This window comes from Cupressus sempervirens, chromosome 10, assembly GCF_028749045.1.
Source record: "Cupressus sempervirens isolate cs-2001-9-10 chromosome 10, ASM2874904v1, whole genome shotgun sequence".
Lineage (NCBI taxonomy): Eukaryota > Viridiplantae > Streptophyta > Pinopsida > Cupressales > Cupressaceae > Cupressus > Cupressus sempervirens.
The window spans coordinates 430,205,363-430,223,640 of NC_143127.1; the positions used below are offsets into that span (position 1 = coordinate 430,205,363).

The window sequence follows — 18,278 nt, forward strand, 5'->3', positions numbered from 1 at the left end:
GTTATTTTATTTAACACATTCCTATATTATGATGTTTAGCATATGGTAAGATGATGTGTATTGCTTTGTCGGTATATCTATTGCTTATTGATGTTTAGCAAGTGATAGGTTATGTTATCTACTTGTAGGATTATCTTATGCTTTACTACTAGCATGTTAGATTTCCTTGTGCTTATATTGTAACATGTTTTAGTAGTGACATCCCTATTATGATAGTACTGACAATCTAATCAATGGCTTGGGATGTTACACACGGGGGACGGCTAGGATCCATGATGGTCTTATGATGCTATTGACGGTTGGGAGGAACCATGTACTTAGTTTGGTTGTTTAGTTATTGTGATATTATTTCTATACATTGTGATGTTTCTTTCAGTAAGTTCTTTACTGCTTTGGTTTAGATGGATAGATGCTCCTCTTTCTTGTTTCATGGCATCTTGTGTTTTATGCACTCGAGTGTTCACTCCTCGATCTATGTGGATTCGGTACTCCCCAGTGTGGATGTTCTAAACTCAATTTTAGTCTTTTGTTTGTCTTTAAGTGTTTCTTGAGTTCCCTACATGACCATTTATCAGCATGGTGCGATACAATATTGTATCGCATGCTCATTGAATTGTGTCGTGTGTCCCCTATATCTATCGCACACCTCTTGGAGAAATATCATGTGATACTTTCTAGTATCACACCTTCTTGTAGGAACTATCATACGATACCCTTAATGTATCAAATGCCTTTGAAAGATGTATCGCCCAGTCCCTAAAAGTTTCACCCTCCTTCTTTAGGAATGTCACACAATACTTTCCAGTGTTGTATTAAAGTATTGCCAAGATTTTTTGCAAAGACTTATGCAAGCAGGCAATGAGCACTTTTCAGTTTGATTCAAAAAATTCGGTAGTTGTTTGGGGTACCCTCTTAGGTGTTCTTTAGTCCTTTGGTGTCGCAATTTGAATTAAGAATGTATTTGATTCGAATTTAATTATGTGTTCTTTGTCATCGGTCATTTTGGTCAGTTTGTTAGTGATGTTCGAAGATTCGTTGGTTGTCGAGATTGTGGTGAAGTCTTCTGTTGCGATCTTTGTGATCCTTGTATGATGTTGTCATGTGCATTCATACTTATAAAAAAAAAAAATCTTGGCTTGTATTGAATCCTTATTCCAAGGATCTCTGGGTGGGGCATTACATCTGGTATCAGAGCCCATGTTCAAACATTGGAATCTCTGTGTATATGTTGCCCATATGGTTGGTGCTTCATGTGTGAGTGTGAGTGTCCAGGTGAGAACTCGTGATCTTTGTTACTTTGGTATCTACTTGTGATGGACCTACTTGTCTAGTAGATGCAACCAGATCAATGTGAGGAGAAAAGTGTGTCTTCCCTTGTTTTCTAGATGGAATCAATTTGCCTTGTTTGGTTGGTTGCTTGTGTGACCCTTTTGCATGGAACCACTGATTGGTGTCCTTATGTTGGCTTTGAGTGCCTTCTTGTTTCTCCTTGTGGAGAAAGGTGCATTGTTTCCTTGATTTCTCCTATTGTAAGTAAATAAATGAATCTTATTTGTGATTCTGAGTTTTATCATTATAGTAATGAAATGGTTCCTTTCGTTGAGAAATGAGTGTTTATTGTGAATCATTGCAAAGGAGTAGGTTTTGCATTATATCCTTGGGTTAATGGCTTAAGTCCCCAATCTCATTACTTCTTAAGCTTATGGAAATTTGCATTAAATTGGTGAATATCTAAATGTTGCATTACATGGAAAATAATTAAGGAAATTATTGTTTTCTGCATATGCATGAGATTTTTTGATGGTATATTGCTTAATGTGTGTGAGTGTGTTCTCTTACACTGCTAGGATAATGTATCCCTTAGCTTTGTGTGGTGGTTTATCCCTCTTGTGTGATTGCCCTCAGTCATCACATGTAATGTGATTTGATTGATGTCTTATTTTATTTGGCTGGAGGTACTTTCCTCATGTCATTTGGCTAGCATTGGTTTTTAGTATTTTTCTCTCTTGGAATAGTCATCAAATTTTCTCTATTGCTCACTTTTGTGGCTATTTTCACACTTGAATTATTGTTGAAATGAGCTCTTTGTGATTTACTGTTGGAATTGACATTACCCATTTGGACTTTTGTTTTGGTTCTTGATGACTATTTTGAATGTGTTTTAACTGCTGCCTAGTTGTGTGTTGTGACTCTACCATGTTCATTTCGAACCTCTGGTAGTACGTATAAGGGATAATATCATGGAGAACATGCTAGTGTGTCTTTGATATATTTAAGTTGTTGATGTAATTGGATGGTTTAAAAGATGAGTAAATGTAATGTTATTCTTGAAAGAAATTGAAAAGATATGCACTTGTTTTATAGTAAGTGACTCTTGAACCCTTGCTTTGAAAACCTTTCAGTTTCATTGTGCATTAGTGCTTATATTATGTTTAATTAATGAAATTATGAAAGATAAGTAATGATGATTTTAGTGTGTGAATTACCTTTCATTCTATGTCTTATGTTGTTTTGGGCATGTGTGTTCTTGAGTGGTTTTGGACATTTCATCCATTGCTTGTCTTGGTGATCAAGACTATTGTTTTTACCTATGTGGTTTTGTCTTGAGTAGTGACTCAAACTCTTAGGTCTTAGGACTCTCTTAGCTCCATCATGTCATTGGCCTCGTTGATATCTTTCTAACTTTTTTTGAATGAAGTCAATTTGAGTATGGATGTGAAAGTTATGGCCTCCAGAGTGAAGACAGTTTTGTGCTGATTGGAAATTTTGTGTGAGAAACTAGTGGTCATGCACTTTCTCACCTGGTTTGTTGAGAAACTTTGTGTGAGACTGTGCTTATGCAAGATTTTTCCTAGGGAACAACAAGCATCTCTTCGCACTTCTAGAGTTGCTAATCGATGTTCCAAGTACCTTTTCAAGTAGAGACCAATTCAATCATGACATATCATAGTTATGGCCATTGGATAAGTTTAACTCTTCATGTTATTCTTAATGGAAGAGTTATCTAGTATTCATAATCTACAAGGTACTTGTTGGGGTTTGTGCTTGGGTTTGTGTGTTTCCTATTGCACTAACCCCCCTTGTGAGGTGAAGTGTAGTTTGTGAGCATTCCTTGTTTGAGGATGATGTTGCCTTATCATTTGGGAGTGACTCAGCTCTTTGATGAGTCTAGATTCTCCTTTTTGGATGTTGTCTTTAGCACATCTACATATCCTTTTATCTCTTGAGAGAGTAGGTTAGCATAGTTATGCCTCTAGCTCAGTTAGTGTTTTTAGATGAGTATGTTGATGGTTGGTGGAATGGTGAGTTTCCTAATGCATCTTGGGTTGTTTTAGTGTAGAGGTTGTGAGAGACTCCCTCTTAGTCCTAATAGTCTGTAGTTCTTTCTCCCTAAGCTTATTTCTTCAAGAGGATTATCTCAGTCAAGTTTTCTCATTGACCATTGACTTGAGGTTGAAGATTGAGTTTAGCGGTAGGTTGGGTGTGGTATTCCCAGTATGGTGCTAGAGGGACATGGTATCATTGGACACATGATACCATCTTATGAGTTGGTATGAATATTTTGCAATATTGTGTCCACTGATGAAAGTCTTTGCAACCTTGTGGAAAGGTGATATCTTGTCTGGTTGGATTGTGTAACCCTAGTTCCCAGTGGTAGTTTAGCTTTTGTCCTTTGGAGGGGTGTTGTGCTCCTATGCTTGGTGGTTGGTAGTGGTGAGTATCCTTTTTGGAGTGTGTGATTTTGTAGGTAAATTGTCATCCTCTTGTTCAAGGGTGAGTTTACGTGGATTCCAGAATGATCATGTGTGACAAGATGGTATTCTTGGGAATTTTGGGATGGTTCTTCCCCATGATTCCAACTGTTGTTGGGAGTGTGTTGTGTTTTGACCTTATTTTGTGGTCACATGGTAGGCGCATGTTTAGCTGGGGCACCTATTGACGAGGTGGAGTGGCTTCTTCCTTACCTTGTATTGTTGACTTTATGGCTAGATGGGTTTTTCCTAGCACCTAGAAGGTTCCTTGTTGGAGGACCTTGTGTCAATGTGACACCTTTCTCTTATGGTTGACCGATTTGGGGGTTGATGAGATGGTTTGAGAATGTTAGAGTGATTTGGTTTGACTTGTGGAGAGTTTTTTGAGTCATTCCTATTGCTTAGTTTTGACTTTTGGTTTTTGATGTGTTTTGGTTTCTATTCTTGGATTGTAGGCTTCCAAGAGTAAGCCTAGTCTTTGGGGGGGATGATGTAGTGCCTCTCCCATTTGACTTTTGTAGGTCATCCTAATGGATGCAACCTTGTTGATCTTTTGTTGTGATGGATCATGATTGTAACCATGAGTGGTCTACATCGTAGAGGTGATTTGATGTATGTTTTTCTATTAGTTTCCTTGATTATGCTTTTGACTGATATATGAGATTATGATGTGATTTATGGTTCACTGAGGTTTGTGCTAGTGGTTACCAGGATCGCTGTGGTATCATGAGGTTGTTCCATGATTACCCTAAGATGTGTGCACAGATTGCACTGTGTACTATTACCATGCTACACTGGACTAGGTTACTGTAGCAGTCATTAGTCATGTTTATGACTGTGTTCACTTATGTGTTTTATGTGACCTTTGTTGTTCTTGTTTAAACAACCACTATTAAATGCTTAAATGATTAGAAATGGATTGTCCATGTTGGATTCATTGGTTATGTGCTGCGGATATTTACCTTGTTATATTCTGATCTGAGAGATATTTTGTACTCATGTTATATTTTTCATTTGCACTGACCCGAGGGTTGGATGTTATACCTTGATTTCAATATCATAGATGTTAGAATACTACACTATTCATTTGATCATTTTTGCATGATGATGCCATTGTATTTTTATGATGATATCTGGTTATCCAGTATTTGGCGTATCTCTGATTATGTTATGTGATGGATTTAATGCTATGGTTATTTACTTCATTCCTGTGTTGTTATGCTTTATGCAAACGTGAGTGATGTAAATAGATTATTTTAATATAATTAAATAAATGGTTAAATTAGGTGATTTAATGCATTTATTGCTTCAGCTATGTTATTATATGCAATTGCACTTGATCGTGTTGTTTAGTGGGCAAGCTTTATATCCCTGGCAGTGGCACATGGAGTTAGTGATTCAACTATTCATATTTTACCAATGTCGCTCTTGTATGGTTGATGTATCCTTATTTTAATTGTTAAATTAAACCTTTCGGTGATTATTAAATCTAAACTCATTTGCATTATGTGATTAAAGAGATTTCTGTTTTTTTGGGTTTTCAGGCTTTTTAATTGATTTATTTTAATTTCTAGCAGCTTTGTCATAGATGAATTCCTATTTTTAGGAATAGCCTATTTTCGTTTGGGTCGATTCGGGGTTTAACTAGGTTGGCTAGTTATTTTCCCTAATCGATTATTCACTTGAAAAGTGAATAAATATCCAAAAAGGAATTTAGTTCCTCATTTCTCACTTTTGAATTATAAAGTTAGAGAGTAAAACCCAAAATCCTCTTCATGAGGATTTACTATTTTGTTCATTGTGGGAGCTACAGGCGTGGGATCATCACGAGATTGAGCTCGTTGGATCTAGCTCGGGGAAACCTTGGATTGTCACAATTTTCAGCAACTTCTTCTTGCTATTTATTTTATGGTTCAGATTCCCATTTTGCCCTTTTAGCTGTGAGGTAGGGCTTTCCTATTTTATTGTTTCTGCTCTATTTTTGTTTCTATTTTTGGTAGCCGTTTGTTTGGAGGCTAAGAACTAGTGTTCCTTTCTATTTTTGTTTGCTGGTTCTACTCAGTTGGTTGGGTATGAAAATTTCCCTATTTTTCGGGATGAGGGTTTGGGGTTTTACTTTGTTATGCTGGCTATTTTTGAATACAGTGTTTGAACTTGATTATTTTTGGAGTTTTGGGGTTTTTGTACCCAAAGGCCAAATGGGTTTTAATTTTGATGTTTTCCAAAATTTTGGGATTTTTACCTCGTTTTGTGTGCCACCCTATTTTCTCAAGTTTTCTTGGCACAATGTGGGTTGTGGACCTGAATGATATGTTTGGATATCAGTCAGACCACTATTGCACTTTTATGTTTTATTGGGATGTGTGTCGCATCCATACTCCTAACGTTGTGTTCGATTGAGTGATTTTTATACGTATTGTTATTTTTTTTTATTTTGGACCCTTGTTATTGTTTTGTGGACACTAAGATTCGTGTAGAATCCATACTCCCAGATTAAGGCCGGTTGAGTGAGTTCATGATGTTTGGTCTTGTTGTATCATTGGGATTCGTGTAGAATCCATACTCTCAGATTGAGGCTGATAGAGTGATTTCATGATGTATGGTTTTATTTGGCTTTGGGATTTGTGTAGAATCTGTCCTCTTGTGTTTCTTTCAATTGGGTGTTATATTTTTCTTTGTGTTCTCATCTAGTCCTTATGTTATGATCTTCATGATGGTGGTGTGTCACACATGAGTACGTGCACGTACAATTGTCAGGTGACTTGCGGGGCTCGATCTTCTATGGTACTTCTAGAAGTTATGATCATTGGGGTTGGGTTTGGAATATGCATGCCCATGGGCACTTGTCATAGGATGAGCATGGGTAGGGTAGGGTGGCATATGGAGGGGGCTTATGTCATGCATCCTGGTGTCCATTTCTTGTTTGACTGAAGAAGTTTTTAAATAAGTGATAACTAAATAAAATATGCGAGTGGTAATAAAATGTTATGCCAAGCCATTCTATTGAGGGATGCTAAATCCACATGATCTAAGCTTGGGCTTTTCGATGCCAAGAAACTCTCCATGATGTCAGCCTCTACTTTGTAGCCTATTGAGTGTCTGACCAGGACCTGTACTCCTTGCATGGTTTTAGGTTCTTGGTTACAACCATCATGATATCTGGCGTGAGTGTTAACCATGGATGTTGTTTTTGGTGTGTTTGTGGTTGGATCATTATCTTCATCAGCATGTCAGGTGTGGACCTATGGGTGCCACGTGGTTGGGAGGTGTAGCTACCTCTACCACTGCTAGGGACCAGTGTATAGAGATGATCTTTTATCCTAGTGTGACCATTGTTGGATATTTTTACTTGACACTTCAAGTTCTGAAGTAGGCTTTCTTGTGATTTATGCTTTCATTGGAATGCTTGGATATCATATTTAGATGATGTTAGTTTATTTGACGCATTCCTATATTATGATGTTTGGCATATTTTTAGATGATGTGTATTGCTTTGTTGGTATATCTATTTCTTATTGATGTTTAGCAAGTGATAGGTGATGTTATCTACTTGAAGGATTATCTTATGCCTTACTACTAGCATGTTAGATTTATTTGTGCTTATATTGTAGCATATTTTAGTAGTGACATCCCTATTATGATAGTACCGACAATCTAATCAGTGGCTTGGGATGTTACGTACGAGGGATGGCTAGGATCCATGATGGTCTTATGATGCTATTAACGGTTGGGAGGAACTGCGTACTTAGTTTGGTTGTTTGGTTATTGTGATGTTATTTCTGTACATTGTGATGTTGCTTATGTTCACTATGATGTTTCTTTTAATACATTTTTTACTACTTTGGTTTAGATGGATAGATGTTCCTCTTTCCTGTTTCATGGCATCTTGTTGTTTATGCACTCGAGGGTTCACTCCTCAATCTATGTGGATCCGGTACTCCCTGGTGTGGATGTTCTAAACTCATTTTTAGTCTATTGTTTGTCTTTAAGTGTTTCTTTAATTCCCTGGGTGACCATTTATCAGCATGGTGTAATACAATATTGTATCGCACATCCATTGAATTGTGTCATGCATCCCCTGTATCTATCACACGCCTCTTGGAGAAATATCATGCGATACTTTCCAGTATCGGACCTCCTTGTAGGAACTGTCATATGATACCTTTAAAGTATCACATGCCTTCAAGAGATGTATCACCCAATCCCTAAAAGTGTCACCCTCCTTCTTTAGGAATGATACACGATACTTTCCAGTGCTATATTAAAGTATCGCTGAGATTTTTCGCAAAGACCTGTGTGGGAAGGTAACAAGCACTTTTTGGTTTGATCCAAACTTTTTGGGAGTTCTTTGGGGTACCCTCTTAGACGTTCTTCTATCCTTTGGTGTCATATTTTGAATTCGAAATGTGTTTGATTTGAATTCAGTTATGCATTCTTCGTCATTAGTCATTTTGGTTAGTTTGTTAGTGACATTTGGAGATTCCTTGGTTGTCGGGATTGTGGCAAAGTCTTTCGTTGCAATTTTTGTGATCTTTGTATGATGTTGTCATGTGCATTCATACTTGTAAAAAAAATAAAAATCTTGGCTTGTATTGAATCCTTATTCCAAGGATCTCTGGGCAGGGCATTACACAATATCTAGTCTACTATGAGTGAGATATTGCAATCCTCCAATCATAGATCTGTACTTCTTTTGTTCAATAGTAGGCATCCCATCTTTGCTTGATAACTTATGACTAGTTACCATAGGAGTTCCAATAGATTTACAATTTTCTAGTCCAAATCTTTTCAACAAATCTTTTAAGTACTTGGTTTAAGAGATAAAGATACCCTCTTTGTTCTGAACAATCTACAATCCCAAGAAATTTTTTTATTTCTCCTATCATGCTCATCTTAAACTCGTTCTTCATTTTTTTTGAGAAATTTTTACTAGCTTCATCAGTTCCACCAAAAATGATGTCATCAACAAATACAATAATTATTAGCAAACCATCTTCTATTTCCTTCAAGTACAAGTTATTATCTGTTGTTCCTTTAGAAAATCCAAGCTTTGCAAAGTATTTGTCCAACCTTGCATACCAAGTTCTTGGTGCTTTCTTTAATCCATACAATGCTTTCTTTAGTCTACAAACCATATCCTTTTCTTCTGTTAAAGGAAAACCCTCTAGTTGTTCAATGTAAAATTCTTCTTCAAGTTCTCCATTGAAGAATGCTAACTTAACATCCATTCGATATACCTTAAAATTCTTACATCTTGACTGCTTCCATTCTAGCAACATGAGCATATGTCTCCTCATAGTTAGTTCCTTCTTGCTGAGAGTAACCTTTGTATACAATTCTTGCTTTGTTTCTTATTACTTCTCTCTGTTCATTCATTTTTATTTTTGAATACCCATTTTGTGCCAATCACATTTTTGTCCTTAGGTCTAGGAACTAATTTCCATGTTTCATTTTTAATTATCTACTGGAGTTCTTCCTCCATTGATCTTATCCAATAAACATCTTTGATTGCTTTATCTGCGCTTCTTGGTTCTACTTGAGATATTAGACATAGTTCTTCATTAATTCTGCTCCTTGTCATTACTCCCTTTTCTTTACTTCCTATTATCTGATCAGCAGGATGATTTCTTATCAAGTTCCTATTTGGGGTAGGAATTGCTACTTCAACTCTTATTCCAGGTACTGCAATCTATTCTTCTCTTACATCTTCAATTTGTACATTATTCTGCAAGTCCTTGTTAGTCTTGAGAAATAACTCATTACTTGTATTAGTCATTCTAGAGTAATCATCTCCATCAAAGTTATAATCCATTATCTTTTCCTTGGTGCCAAACTTTTCATCAATTTTAACATGTGCACACTCTACTATAGTTTTTGTTCTATAGTTGAAACACCTACATGTTTTACTTTTTAATGAATAGCCAAGAAACATACCTTCATCGCTCCTTGGATCAAACTTACTAATATCATCATCTCTTTTGATGTAACATTTGCTTCCAAATATTTTGAAGTACTTGACTAATGGTGAGTGACTAAACCATAGCTCATAAGGTGTTTTTTCCATACCTTTCTTAATCTGCACTCTGTTCAGTGTGTCTACTAATGTATTGACTGTTTCTCTCCAAAAAGTCTTTGGTACATCATTCTCAAATAACATAGCCCTTGCTGGTTCAAAAATTGATTTGTTTCTTCTTTCAGAAATCCCATTCTTCTTAGGTGTATGGGGTAAAGATAGTTGTCTCCTGATGCCATGCTCTTCACAATAGATATTGAATTCTCTAGAGGTGAATTCTCCTCCTCTATCTGATCTTAAGCTCTTGATTATAACTCCAGATTCATTCTCAACTTTGTTCTTAAATATCTTGAATTTATCAAATGCTTTTGATTTTTCTTTAAGAAAAGCTACCCAGATCATTCTAGTAAAATCATCAACAAAAATCATAAAGTACCTTTCTCCATAGAATCCTCTTGTTCTAGCAGGACCACTTAGATGTATATGAATCAGTTCCAGCTTTTGTTTAGTACAAAACTACTTGCTAGGAAATGAGATTCTCTTCTACTTAGCCAAAATACATTCCTAACAAATAGTGTCAGTGGGCTTAGTGATCTTAGGTCAATCTCTTATAGCAAGTGTATTACTGGCCTTCACAAGGTTATCAAAGTTAATATGATGAAATCTTCTGTGCCATAACCAACTGTTGTCAATCTTAGCTACCAAACATGTTATTTTAGTGGAGTTTAGCTGAAATACATTACCTCTAGTTCTTGTGCCAGTACCAAGTAGTTTTCCTTCCTTGTTATTGATAATATATGTGTCATTACCAAACTGCAATTGATAACCTTTGCCCATAAGTTGTCCAACACTCAACAAGTTATGTTTCAGTCCATCAACAAAATAAACATCATTAGTGTATATTTTTCCATCAAGTGTGATAGATCCAATTCCCATAATGTGACAGGCTACATTGTTTCCTACTCTGAAAATTCCTCCATCATGACTTCTAAATTTGACAAATTTTCTCATATTACTAGTCATGTGATGTGAACATCCACTATCAATGATCCAGTCTTTCTTTTCAACTTGTGAGATCAACACACTTTCTTCTCTGATCTCTCTATCAAGATCATCCTCCTCTATAGCTACGAATCCTAATTCATCTTCACTCATGTTTTGATCAGATTCCTCTTCTTCTTCTTCTTCTTCATTAGCATATAAAAAATTTCTAGGTCTTCTACACTTGAAACTTCCCTTATACTTTCTTTCTCTTTTAGGACACTTATATGCATAATGACCATATTCATTACATGTCCAACATTTGAAGATATTCTTACCATCTTATTCTCTTTCCACAAGAAGAGCTACTCCCTCTTGGATATTTTCCTAAATGGACTTGCTGATGCTGGCAATGTTTCCCTGCACTTTTATGTTCCTTGCTAAACTAGGTTTTATATTTAGTGCACTAAATATTGTCTCAACTTTTTCCAATTCTCCAAACTATTTTAGATCAAATTCTGCAACTTCCAATCTACCAAGCAATGTCTCTTTGGTGAAATTAGTAGTACAAGGTATCATTAGCTAAATTATTTGTGCTACTATCTTTAAAGGTGGTGTCAAACTTTTCAAGATTTTCCATATCACTTCATCATTAGATTTATTTCCACCAAGAAATGTGATTCCTGCAACAATCTCAGATATTTTGCCAATATAGCTCCTTACAGATTCATCTTCCATTATTCTAGCATCTTGGAATGCACAATGCAAATTTTTTAATCTAACCCTTTTTGCATGTGTATCACCCTCATAATTAGCCTCTAAATTTTTCCAAATTTCATGAGATGTTTTGAATTTTTTTACCTGACTATACTCACTTTCAGGTAATGTTGACAATATTGCTTCTCTTGCCCTTATGTTGCACATAAACACTTCTCTCTATTCCTCGGTACAGGTTTCAAGATTGTCTTCTTCTACAATGTTTCTAGATGTCTTGGTTACAAGACAATATCCTAGACCCATGCACAAGAGATGAGTCTTCATTTTATCCTTCCAGCTATTGTAGTTTGTGCCATCGAATCTAGGACTTTCCTTCCTAAACAGATTTGCCATGGATCTCCCAAAGTTGTTAAACTTCCCTTCAAGGACCTGAAGCTCTGATACCAATTGTTAGAAACAGTTGACCACCAATATAACTAGGGGGGGGCGGGGGGGAATCAATTGTATATTAATCTTAAACAATTCTTAATTATTCAACCAAAGTGAACAACAATCATAAAGAAATGTGCATACACAATTACACCAGATATGTTGACTAGGGAAACCCTTGATTAGAGGGAAAACCCCAATGGGAATGATGCCCACAAAATAATGTACTAATCTGAATATTCCTTGTTAGAGGATGGACCCTGTTAGGAGTCTATTACAATGCTTAGTACAAAGAGTTCCGGTTAGGAGACTTTGAATCCTTATTAGGAGATTACAACCCTATTAGGAGTTGTAGAAGGCAACTGAACCCACCGTCCAAACAACTTCAGGATCAGATCAACAAACCCACTATCCAATTGATCTCGATACTATTCCTTTCATAATAATAGATGTGTGACAATCTTTTGCTTCTTCCTTTGTCCAGTACGTTGGAATTCTTCACCTTCAGATCATGCAATCAAATCTGGAGCTCTTAACCATCAACAATAACCCTTAAGGTCACTTACACACATTAGCAAATCATTCTACTCTACTACTTCACAATTTGTAACTCTGCTCTATTCATCGATCTCAATCATGATGTCTAAAACTCGAAAAACATCTTTCCTTTACACCACACTCAATATTAAATCCTTGAGTTGGCTTCACATTTTACCATACGTTGATTAAATGAAATACACATTTAATTAATGTTGTCGGCTCACAGTTATACCCAAACTTTCACACATGTGACTTCCATACCTGTGCACTTGCTGACATCATCATTGGTCAATATATTTTCTCCAGTTAACTGTGCAAACTTTCATTCCAAATATAATGTGCTATATCGATCATACAATAGAGACTATTTTCCCAATGCTTTGTTTCCCTACGGTTCTCTGTAAATCATCAGTATCTTCCGTACATTGTTGATTCGAGTTCTGCACAATCGTCCACATGTCAAATACATGCTATAGTATATGCTAGAAATTGTGCATAAGTAGATGTGCAATGTGATGTCCTTAATACACAAATCACAATCTGCAACTTTGTCAGTCATTTACAAACTCATTACTATGTTGTCATCAATGACAAACATAGTCATAACACTATTTTGCAATGCTCCCCCATAGAATCAACATTCATGCTAACAAACCCTAACTCCCACCCTTCCCTTAATCCTAAATAAAAATATCCTCCATATAGTGAATTCACATCTTTCAATTATTACTTATTACTTAATGTGAATAATTGTACCCTAACCCTAATTCTAGCACTTTCTATACCCTTATCTCTAACTCTAACCTTAACTCTAACCCTAACCCTACCCCTAACTCTAACCCTAAATCTAACTCTAGCATAATTGTAATGTAACCCTAGCCAATCTAACCCTGAGTCAAACCCTAACCCTAACTCCCTAAATAAAAATATGCTCCATATAGTGAATTCACATCTTTCAATTTTCATTTATTACTTAATGTAAATAATTGTACTTGAACCCTAACCTTAATCGTGACTCTAACTACAACCCTGAATGTTAACCCTAAATATAACCCTAACTCTAATTGTAAACCTAACCATAACCCTAATTCTAACCCTTTCTCTAGCCCCATCTCTAACTCTAACTCTAACCCTAACTCTAACACTAACCTGGACCCTAACCCTAACCCTAAATCTAACTCTAGCATAATTGTACTCTAACCCTAACCCTAAATCTAACTTTAACTTTAAATTTGATTCAAACCCTAACCCTAATTCTAATCGTAATCGTAACCTTAACCCTAGCCCTAACCTTAACCTTAACCATAAGCATAACTCTAACCCTAACCCTAACCATAACCCTAACTCTAACCCTAGCTCAAACCCTAACCCTAACTCTAACCCTAACCTAATTCTAACCCTAAGGTAACATTAACTCTAATGGTAACTCTAACCCTAACCATATGTGTACGTCTACTATAACATTTTATGTAACAGTATATTTAAAATAAATAAAAATAACAACTCCATTTTTAATATTAACAAAATAAAATGTTGAAACATAATTTTATAGTAACTTTATGCAACTGTAGTTAAAAATTTATTAACAATTATATACTAACCTTATCAAAATAAAAAAATAAAAAAATGCTTTTAGAATGATTATCAAAATTTGTTTTTAAAAAAAATAAAAAATCTTTCGAAGCGATTACCAAGGTTCGTTCTCTCGGGCCTTTGTACTCCAAGCTTTGTCTATGCTCGATCTTTGGCCTTGCAGATTTGAATATTGAAAAAATGGTTAAATCAGTTTTATAAGACATAAGATATCAATTTATACTCTATAATAAATTTTTAAGCTGTAATACAGTCGAAAGGTGAGGAAACCTATGACATCAAATTTCATTAGCTCGGAAGAAACTCTAGCAAGTGGAGATGTTTCATTAATGTTAGATCACATGATACAATTTCTAGCTTTCAGTAAAATCCACCATAATATCACGAATCTTTGTCTCATAATTACTTGGGACACCCGAAGCCAAAAAGCTTTGAATCATATACCAGATAAGATAAGAAAAATCTATCAAGTGGAGGGAAATATTTGGCACGTAAGAAAATGAAAATGCCGTGCTTTAGGCGGTGGTGAAATGCATCTTTCTGAAAAGGATGCTTTTCCTCAGCCATAAGGAAAGCGTGACTGAGGACAGTTGAATGGTTGAAGAGCCATGGCAGTGAACAGAAGAGTCTAACAAGTACAAAAGGCACAAACAGGGAGCTTTCCCCCAAGTAAAAAAGTCACCATCCATGGCAGGCCCACAACTTTGTTCTTGGGAAATGACTTTGGAATATTCAATTGACAGGCCTTTCCAACTATGCTCCAAATATTAGCTGCATCTAGCTGTTCCAAAACATTGTCTACTTCACAATTTGTTTCTAGTTAGGGGGGGTTCTTAGTTGTGAAAAGGGAGGCAATGTCCAGTTGTGTGGAGTGATAAGGACATGAAGAAGTCTTTGTGTAGGGGAATATATTGTGGTCTTTTCTGTCAGACTAGATAAAGGGCATTCTGTAACAAGTTTTTTTCTTGAGATTTGTCAAGAAAAGGGAGGGAAGAAATCAGTGGTCTGAATCTGGAGAGGAAGATCAGCTAAGAAATGGATAAGAGTCGCTTTGGCATCACAGCTAGGCCTGTGATTTTGCTTGTTCAGATATTTGGAATAACAGCTTGTGTTCTGGTGCTTTATTGGGTTCTCCACTATGGTGGAGGATTGGCCTTCCACTCTAACAATAAACAGCGTATATTCAATGTTAGATTCCTCTTTTTCACCTGCTGTTCTATTCAGAAACTTTCAAAATGAGGGCTTTTATAAGATAGAAGATAGTAGTTTTCTGCAATTCATGATGTTTGTTGTTCCAATTTTTGTATCAATGTTTTGGATCTATCATCAGAATGAAAGAGCTTAAGGAAACAAAAGATGATAGATCACATAGTGTACAAAAACTGAAACACAATCTACTTATAGCACTCAGCAAACTTTTATAAGATGTTTCTAGATTTAGATTTAAAATCAAAGTACAGCTTTGTCTTATAGACTTAGTGTGAGCTTTCATGTTATGGGTGATGGCTGTTTTTTCACAGCAAGGATACCCTGTTTTTATGCTTCTTGTTAGGATTAGTTTTATATATAATTGGGTTTCTCTAGCGTATGTTGCTAATTGTTTGAAACCCTTTGCAGTTGCATCCAGTTTTCATGTTTATTGGCTTCATTTTTGTGGCCAGTCAAGGTAAATCCAGTCACTTCGATTCAGTCATCTTTAAATATCACATATTAAGAAAAAAAAAAGCTTTTAAAAAGGTTAATTTTGACTATTTAACACTTATAGTCTCAGAATGAAACCTTAGTGTATGATGTTTATCTGCTCTGATCCTTTCTTGATGAATGATACAGTGATAAGATCAAACTTAAATTTACATGCCCTGTTTCTGTGCAGGTATTTTGTCTTACAAAATAATTCCTGTGAAGAAGGATAGACAGAAACTGGTCCATTTAACCGTTATGGGCATTGCAATCATTCTGGGTGCCATTGGAATATATGCAGTTTTTAAGTTCCACAATGAAAGCCATATCGAGAACATGTATAGCTTGCATTCCTGGCTGGGGATTAGTGTCATCTCCTTGTTTGGTCTTCAGGTATTCTTTGTTTTTCCCCATCTCATTGATTTCTGGGTTGATTTTTATTTAATTTTTGAGATAATATTTTCTTGTTTGAGGCAAGAGTCTACAATACAATACAACAGTAAATTGTGAGTATTTTATCTGAAAAATCTTAATAATTAATCACAATATATAATAATAATTAATTTTGATTTCAGCCTCTTACAGATTTTTAAAAAACATAGTTCTTGTCTGAACTTTTTCCCCTGTTTTTGTTCATTTGTTTCAAGTGGGTGGTGGGATTCACAGCATTCCTCTTCCCTGGCGCATCAAAGAACAGAAGAAGTAGATTGGTTCCTTGGCACTTGTTTTTTGGGCTTTTCCTGTATGCAATGGCAATTGTTACAGCAGAAACGGGACTTCTGGAGAAGCTCACATTTTCAGAGGGTTCAGGGTTGAATCGGTTCAGTTCACAGGCTATGCTTGTCAATTCCACCGGTATTATTATCCTTTTATTTGGCATGCTGGTTGTTCTATCCACCATTCTACCAAGGGAGTAAAATAGAGAGTAAATTTGGAGTACAATAGAGATCCTAGTTTTCTTTGATTGTTAAAGATATGTGTTCATGTACAGCTATATTCACCTTGGAGCTGTGGTACATAGCTATATTCATCCTTCAATTATATCAACACACCAGTTTCCCTTATTTAAGAACATTGGAGACTTTACTACCGGTTCTCATGTATAAATTCATGGTTTTCCTTTAACAGTTATACTTATCTACAGTATAAAAGTTCTGGGCAAAGAACAAATTAATTAGAATATTGGAGGCCTCTGCACTGGTGCTCGAGAAAAAATTCATAACTTGGTTTTACTTCTACAGTTTTTAATCGTTTTTTATCTATGTTACTACAATATTGTAATTTTTTTTAATAATATAGTTATAAATCGTCTGGACACTGTTTTTTTCCTATTTTACCTACATCTATCTATATATATCATAAATTTATAGATTAATCATAATATTACTACAAATTTTAGTAATATATAATGTTGACAGTAATTTTATTTTTCAAATAAATCTTTTAGTTATGATTAATTATCTAATATTTTTATTTATTTATTATTATTGTAAAAGATTTGAACTCAATATTTTTTAGGTGTCTACAATATAGATTAAAGCATTAAACCAGATGTCTTTTAGTTCAACATTATCATTCAAATATGAAACTATATTTTTTTTTTCCTTTTAAAAAAGATACTATAATTTATAAGTTTATTTTCAAGATGACCTTATATGATTTCTAATAGTCTGTTTAAAGATTTTCCTTTCACCTTCTATGTTTTTTGTAAACTTTAATTGTATTTTATGATAATAATCATCAAATAAAGCTTATTCAACCATCAAAATTAGGTCCTTAAAAAGGGTTTGGTATCTTCATTTGTAAACACAACCACTGTGAATTTGTAAATTTCCAGTCTACTCTATTGTTAAATATAGAAGATTGGAGTCATAATAATATGCTGAATTTGTTGTATTTCAAATGGTTACAAGTTTAGAAGGCATTTTGAATAGAGTGTATTTTATGATAGAATTGTCAAATGTAACTATAACTGATTTCATAATTACATGCTATTTTTACTATACATGATTGCAAGTCTAGTAGACATGTTTAAGATATACTATTTTTAATTGAATTGAAGCCCTGCCAACTATGAGTAGTACGAAAAGTAATATAATTTTGTGCAACAATTTTGTCATCCATAATTCTCCAAACTATGTGGCAGTATTCCAGTGAAACATCTAAATTTTGTGCACTCTTTATTTCATATTAAGTCTCTCTTGAAATTGGATTGGTAGGACACATTTTAAGCAATTAGCTTGGGGAGAAATATGTCATAATACTCTAAGAACCATCTTTAAGTGGAGAGGCTTTCTACAATGGCAACAATCTTCAATGTAAACATTTTCCATTTTGAAAAAAAAATTGACATTCATTTACATGGACTATGATTTTTTAAATCTGTACATGGTGAAATAAATCATTGTCTAATTTTGATTTGTTGAATTTTCTAGTCTCGTAAAACTTCTATGTATTAATATCAAGGCATAGTGTATATAAAAATAAATACAATAATTTATTCATGGAATTTTTGTGTTCATTTGAATACACTATTATTAAATTTATATTTGAAATTAGATACCTCTTGACTT

At 35.0% G+C, this 18,278-nt stretch overlaps 1 protein-coding gene across 1 annotated transcript; it reads left to right on the plus strand.

Annotated features, from left to right (window-relative positions):
• The first annotated feature begins 14,993 nt into the window (after window positions 1–14,993).
• On the plus strand, window positions 14,994–16,887 carry LOC149534560 (putative ascorbate-specific transmembrane electron transporter 2). Its single transcript, XM_089805133.1, has 4 exons — window positions 14,994–15,213; window positions 15,643–15,691; window positions 15,899–16,098; window positions 16,353–16,887. Exons 1-4 carry the CDS (start codon window positions 15,061–15,063, stop codon window positions 16,620–16,622), a joined length of 672 nt encoding a protein of 223 aa, XP_089661259.1. The 5' UTR covers window positions 14,994–15,060; the 3' UTR covers window positions 16,623–16,887.
• Window positions 16,888–18,278: the final 1,391 nt, after the last annotated feature.

Excerpts from the sequence above, each read along its gene's own strand:
- LOC149534560 (XM_089805133.1), top strand. The coding sequence starts at position 15,061 with ATGGATAAGAGTCGCTTTGGCATCACAGCTAGGCCTGTGATTTTGCTT. Across the intron at positions 15,214-15,642 it reads ATAAACAGCGTATATTCAAT|TTGCATCCAGTTTTCATGTT; the intron begins GTTAGATTCCTC and ends AACCCTTTGCAG. Across the intron at positions 16,099-16,352 it reads TCTCCTTGTTTGGTCTTCAG|TGGGTGGTGGGATTCACAGC; the intron begins GTATTCTTTGTT and ends ATTTGTTTCAAG.